This window comes from Solanum stenotomum, chromosome 11 (assembly GCF_019186545.1).
Source record: "Solanum stenotomum isolate F172 chromosome 11, ASM1918654v1, whole genome shotgun sequence".
Lineage (NCBI taxonomy): Eukaryota > Viridiplantae > Streptophyta > Magnoliopsida > Solanales > Solanaceae > Solanum > Solanum stenotomum.
This window is the reverse complement of record NC_064292.1, coordinates 48232832-48240106: the sequence shown is the minus strand read 5'-3', so window position 1 is coordinate 48240106 and position 7275 is coordinate 48232832. Positions and strand designations below refer to the sequence as shown.

The 7275-nt window shown below is 31.4% G+C and overlaps 1 protein-coding gene across 1 annotated transcript; it reads left to right on the top strand.

Annotated features, from left to right (window-relative positions):
- The first annotated feature begins 500 nt into the window (after nucleotides 1-500).
- Nucleotides 501-3435, top strand: LOC125844894 (probable pectinesterase/pectinesterase inhibitor 51). The gene is made up of 2 exons (XM_049524256.1): nucleotides 501-1686; nucleotides 2507-3435. The coding sequence occupies exons 1-2, from the start codon at nucleotides 681-683 to the stop codon at nucleotides 3190-3192; spliced, it is 1692 nt and encodes a 563-aa protein (XP_049380213.1). The 5' UTR covers nucleotides 501-680; the 3' UTR covers nucleotides 3193-3435.
- The last annotated feature ends 3840 nt before the right edge of the window (nucleotides 3436-7275 follow it).

Here is a 7275-nt window from a genome sequence, read left to right as displayed (position 1 = left end):
GAACTGGTTATACATTATCAAAATGAATTATATGCATGATGGTTCAAACCAAACACCTTATTTTCTTGTCCTCACACAAATTTGAGTTCTGATCTCATGTCATTTTCACTTATTTTATTAACCACTAGCTTAGCTCCCTAAATTAAGAGCAAACCAAAAGCTCTCATCTCTAATTAACACAAAAAAAATAATTAAAGTTGATTAACAAAAAAAAAATACATATAAATATGTCATTTAATTTGACTTTATCTAATATTTATGTTCTCAACTTGTATTCAATTAAACAAACAAACACAAGTGTTTTACTTAACGTCCTACCTAATAATTCATATCCTATACAATATTCTACGTGGCAGTAATATTATGCATGCATATATTAATTTTTATATAAATTTAAGTGTCGAGTGTGCTTAAAAAAGGAGCAGCACATTTTGGTAGATCCCTAATTTAATTAACTGTGACACCACCACTATCAAATCAAAGTGCTTTTTCCCACTGTGTTTTTTTCTTCTTCTTCCCCATTGCTATCACTAGTCACTATCCACTCCCGTGAACTTCCACTTTCCTCCAAATTCACCAAACCCCATTCTTTTTTCACACTGTAATTCAATTATCTTGTTCAAATTGTACAGTTTTTTTGACATTTACAGTCCACAAATTTGTATAAAAGGGTACCCACCATGCACACAAGAAAACCTGCAAAACCCACCCTATTCCGAAAATTCAAGATTCTTTTCATTTCAATGGCTTCCTTTTTCACACTCACTATCTTCTCCCTAATCCTCTTCTTCTCAATTTCCTCCGCCGCTCGCCACCATTCCCCCAATTCCTCCACATCCCCTTCAATTTCACTTCAGATCCGAGGTGCTTGTAAGGCTTCACGGGACCCACCAACATGTGAATCTGTACTGACGGATTCCGGTAACTTACCGTCTGACCTGACGACGTCGTTGATCATCCAATCGGCTGTTAAAGTATCGTCGAAGAACAACGATAAGGCGAAAGAGATGGTGCAGGCAATTATAGATGCGTCTACAGGGAATAATCAGAACCGTACGGACGCCGGGAAGGTGTGTATGGAGGTGCTCGGGTATGCGGAGTATCGGATCGGGTTAACGGGTCAGGCAGTGATGAATGGCGGGTACAAGAGCGCTCGTGCATGGATGAGCTCCGTCATGGTGTACCAATACGACTGCTGGTCTGCTTTGAAGTACGTTAATGGCACCTCACAGGTATCCAAAACGATGTCGTTTATCAATTCCTTGATCGGGTACAGCAGCAACGCATTGGGGATGATGGTGAATTTCGACCTTTACGGCGCCGACACCGGGTCATGGACCGTACCCAAAACAGAACGAGACGGGTTCTGGGAAGGTTCGGGTTCGGGCGGGTCGGGTCAAGTGAAGGGTGGAGTGCCTACCGGGTTGAAACCGGATGTAACGGTGTGTAAAGAAGGAGGATGTGACTATAAAACGGTGCAGGAGGCGGTGAATGCTGCACCGGAGAACGAGCAAACCCGGAAGTTTGTGATATGGATCAAATCCGGGTTGTATGAGGAGAAAGTTCGGGTCGGATTGGAGAAGATGAATGTGGTATTTTTGGGTGATGGAATGGGTAAAACCGTCATTACGGGATCGTTGAGTGTTGGTCTTGTTGGTGTTACTACTTATGAGACTGCAACTGTTGGTAATTTAAATTTAATTGAATTCGAATTTTAATACTTATGTTATTTGACTATAAAATGTTTATTACCGCCCTACTATCTTATTTGTTATCATTTACCTATGTTTTACCTGAGTTGAGGGTCTTGAGGAAACAATTTTTACCTCCACGAGGTAGGGGTACGTACACACCACTCTGCTTAGACTCCACTCGTGGGAATTACACCGGTCACTGGGTTTTTTGTTGTTGTTTAAGGATGATCAATTTTGTTCACCTGTGTTTTTTCGGTTTAAAATCAAACCTAATAGTTAGGAATAGTGGGACTCTATCGCTTTAGCAACTTTAAATTGTATTAAAGTCGTCGATTCTAAGAACCTAATTTGTCTGCCCCTTGTTAATGTTTTGTTGTGTTTGCATTCAAAGCTCACCTGTTTTGAAATGGATTTTTGCATTTACTTTATGTGGTTAGTATGAAAAACGGAAGATATAGTCCTTGCTCCATAGCAAACGCTAAGTTAGAATTTATTGTCGGTGGATTTGGAATGAGTCTAATGTATACACATGTATACATATGAGCATTAACTTTGTGGTCTGTATTTATGGATGGAGCCAAAAGCAATGGTTTCAGTTGAGCCTAGTGAGCCCGTTTTGATCCGTGTTGGGATCATAGGGGTATGCTAGAAGTGCAAAATGTTTGCAATTGTCATAAACATTTGACTTAGGACTCGATGTTATTGTTCAAGTGATGATAAAATCTGCATTTGCTATTTGTTATTGAAGACCTACTTAATTGATGAGCTTTCATAGTTTCGAGTCGTTCTAATGTTTAGTATTTCTAAAACAGGAGTTGTTGGTGATGGATTCATGGCCAGTGGTATCACCTTCCAAAACACAGCCGGTCCGGATGCTCACCAAGCCGTAGCATTCCGATCCGACAGTGATCTTTCAGTTGTAGAGAACTGTGAATTCATTGGCAATCAAGACACCCTATACGCCCACGCTTTGCGCCAATACTACAAGACCTGCCGCATCCAAGGCAATGTAGACTTCATTTTCGGAAACTCAGCTTCTTTCTTCCAAGACTGTGACATCCTAATAGCACCTCGACAACTCCGTCCTGAAAAAGGAGAGACGAATGCCGTGACTGCTCATGGCAGGATAGACCCTGCACAATCAACTGGTTTCGTCTTCCAAAATTGTTTGATCAATGGAACTGACAAATACATGTCCTTGTACTACAGCAACCCCAAAGTCCACAAAAATTTTCTGGGAAGGCCATGGAAGGAGTATTCTCGGACCGTCTTTCTAGATTGTACTTTAGAGGCTCTTATTTCCGCTAACGGATGGTTGCCCTGGAGTGGTGATTTCGCGTTGAAGACTCTATACTACGGAGAATATAGAAATACTGGTGCCGGAGCAAATACAGCAGGACGAGTGTCGTGGAGTAGCCAAATCCCAGCTGAACATGTTAACTCATACTCTATACAAAATTTTATTCAAGGAGATCAGTGGATTTCGACTTCCTCTTGATTAACGTATAGTAATGTTTAATGTATATCTAGTAAGTCAAGCTCAATATATAATCGGGGAATCATAGTAGCTCAGTTGGTTAGTTATCTGAACTCCCATTTTGTTGGTGAGGGTTCGATTCTCTATGTTGTAATGTAATCCCCTCCCCTATACCCACCCTGATTTTTTTATAAAAAAACTCAACATATAAAATTGTTGGAAAACCTTTGGAACTTCTTGTAATGTGAGATATATATTGCTAAAAGTTTCATATTAATTCAGATGCGTCTCATGTTTCTTGACATATGGTTATTGGCTTCTTCTATATAGGGATAAAAAATAATGGGTGAAATTATATTTAAAGTCATGTGGCAAGTTCTCGATTAAAAATTAAGAAAAATGATTTTTTTCTTCAATTTAGTAAAAGATGACCTACTAACGAAAAAGGAAAATATGTGTCATTTGTTAGACAATGGGTGTATATGTGAGACATTTTTTTAACGAGGATACATCAGCTCTAAATCGCAATATTGAGAGGCATAACAATTAACAAGCTCTTTTTCCTTTATTTAATTACAAGTGATGGTCTTGAAAACAGAATAAGTAGCTTTTTAAATTGGGACATTCCAAAGCTAAAAAGTTTTTTTATTTTTTTATTTTTAATATTAAACAAATGAACATGATAAAAAGATGAAAGGCCTGCAACTTTGATCTTCAATGAAATAGAAAAAGGCTACAAAAGTTGAAGGGTAGAATTGTAAATCATTTTTTAAAATAGGTTTAAACCAAACACGAATTTAAGTACTATATATATTGTACTAGATATGGGATCCCGGGCCAGCACGGGGTCCAATATATGTTACTGTTTCTGTTTTAATTTATGTGTTACATATGAAATTTGAAGTTGATCAATTTTTTAGTATGTTTTTATATATTTTAAGTTGCTAATTATTTTTATTTAGAGTATGTTTTATGTAAATATATTATAAATCACAATAATTAACAAGTTAATATAAAAAAAACTTATAAAAAATTCATTGACTTTTGAAATTTCATTTGTATCACATAAATCAGGACAAAGCGAGTAATATATATGAAAATTACATAAAACGTACTATAACTCACAATAATTAGCAACTTAAAATATCTATATATCTATATTTCTCCCAATTTATGTGGTATAGATGAAATTTTGAAAGTTAACAAAAATTTTTTATATGTTTTCAAATATTTTAAGCTATTAATTATTATGATTTATAATACTTTTTACATAAAAAATGTAGTTATATAAAGTATAAAAGAAAAAAATTAAAAAAAGGAAACATAAATGTCAGCACGAGTCCAATCTATGTTAATTTCTATGTTTTAATTATTGTAATACCGATTGAATTTGGAGAGCCAACTAAATTTTTTTAAAGGATTTTTTTTATAAATTTTAAGTTGTTAATTATTATAATTTATAATATTTTTATTTATTTTAAACCAATATATGTTTCTCTCTGTCTCAATTACATGACACATAAGGAATTTGGAGAGTCAACAAAAATTTTAAAATATGTTAAGTTGTTAATTATTATACCTTATAATACTATTACATGATTTTCAAATAAAATATGTATTTTTTTTATTTCAATTTATGTGTCATTGATATAATTACATATATTAAGTAATAGAGAATTAATGTCTAAATTATGTGACACCTATGAATTTTGGAGTGTAAATCAAATTAGTTATATGATTTTAAAAAAATAAAGCAGTTAATTATTACAATTCATAATACTTTTTATATATTATTACAATTTATATATATATATATATATCTTTATGATATTGATATTAGTATTATAATAAATTATATTTTATTATTTTTAAATTTATGATCTCAATTGTCAGCCTATGCCACATTATAAAATGTTCCAAAGTAGATATCAGATTTACAAAAATGTCGATGCCAGCTAAAGTAATAAAATAACATCTAAGGGCATGAACCTATATATATATATATATATATATATATATATATATAGCTGAATATAGACAATCTGATGTGGCATCTCTCTATGGCCAGTATTTCTATTCATCTTTTTTCTTTTTTTTTTGACATTTTATCTTTGTTTTGTATTTTTTATTTGTATTTTTTTTTAAAAAAAGTATTTATGTCATACCCAATTAATTATGCCCTTTATAACATCCATTACACTAATATAGATTTAAGTAAATGGAAATGGAAGATGAAAAGATAAAAACTATTCATTTTTCATAACTGTTTATAATTATTTAGCTTATAAAATAAAAAAAATAGTTGAGTATTTGCAACAAATAAGAACAAATTTCTTCAATTTGGCTCTTCTTCTTGTGACGATGATGATGAATATTTGGTATCAACTTCTGTCGCTAAGATGTCCATCAAATTTCTAGGTCATGTAACTTTTTTAACAAAAGAGAAAGAGAATATCTCATGATTCTTGTGAAGACATTAATGTAAAGAAAGAGATCATGTAACAAAAGTTTCTCTTCAAAATAAAGACTTTTTGAAAAAATGTTTATTCCTCCTACAAGGAGAGAAAATTCATTGTGGTTGAGAAATTTATAAGAAGGCTGATTAGTGTTTCAAAGGATAAGAAAAATTATTTGGAGAAAAAATCATTCTATTTATGAAATTCGTATCAAATTAGGAGGAGAACAAGCAAAAAATTATTTTGTGATTTGAAAAGAGAGAAAATTAGATATTCTTTCAACCTCATTATCTTCTAATTTCTTTCTTCTTTTATTTTGTCTTGATTTTTTGCATCTTTAATTAAAGTTTTTTTTTCTTATTTATCTTTAATTAAAGTCTATATATATTTTCTTAAAAAAGAATTTAAAAAGATGATCATATTTAGTTCCTTTCCTCATCAATGCTATTAATCTCATAATTAGTGTTATTTATATTATTTTCTTAATTACTTTTTTTTCTTTCTTTTAATTATTTATTTGATGAAATTAGTTATTATAACGTTATAAGAATTACACATGTATTTTACATAATTGATTTGTCATTTTTAAAATGTTTGGATCATTCTTCAACTTAAAGTTTCTATCTATATGTAATAATAAAACTAAAATAGAAAATGTGGGGTGACACCTTCTTAGCAATAGATACTTATTTATTCTTATCAATGTTTCTGACAGTTTTGTTATTTTTTCCTTAAAATAATTGTTGCCTCGATTTTTAGTTTTAGTTTTCTTTTTTTAGCATTTTCTAATTTTAAAAGACTGAAAATTTTATAAAATATAAAAAAATGATTTATTTAAGTCCTATCATCATCAATATTATTATTAATTTCTTTTACTTCTTTCCTTAATCTTCATTTCATCATTAATGTAATTTATATCATTTTCTTATATATATATTTGTGACATTTCTTAGAAGTTAGGATTACTATTTATTTAATTTGAAAATTTTTTGAATTCTTTTGCCATACTAAATACAACATGTTTTATTATAATTACATTCAATATATTACTCAATATTAGAGCTGTCAATATGGGCTAGCCCACCCCATCCGGGCTAACCCATACAAACTTTGACATTTTACGGGTCAGGCCGGGCTAGCCCATTTTTGTTGTGGGCCAGAAAACGATCAGCCCAACCCACAAGTACGTGGGCTACAGGCTTGCCGGGCCAACCCACTTTTTTTAAAATTATATTTTTTTATAATTATTAAAATAAATTATAAATTATAATTTAAAAATATTATCATAAATATCGACAAAACAATATTACATCATGTTAATGTTACTCCTTGTTAATCAAATCTACAAATAAAATTATCTTTATAATATTTATTAAGGTTTTTTCAAATAAAAGTATAAATATCTAAATAGAAATATTAACCTAATTGTTTTGTCACATTAAAACACAAAAAATGTGACAATATTCCAACCATGAAAAAGTTAAAAATAAACTCCTTAAAAAAAATCATGAAACTTATGGCGTATCTAACACATCATGAAATCTATGGCGTATCCAACACTTCATGATCATCTTCATCAAGCATATTTGAATCAGCTTGTGGCAAGATTGTCTTAACATCTTCATTTTCATCTGTAATTTATATGTAG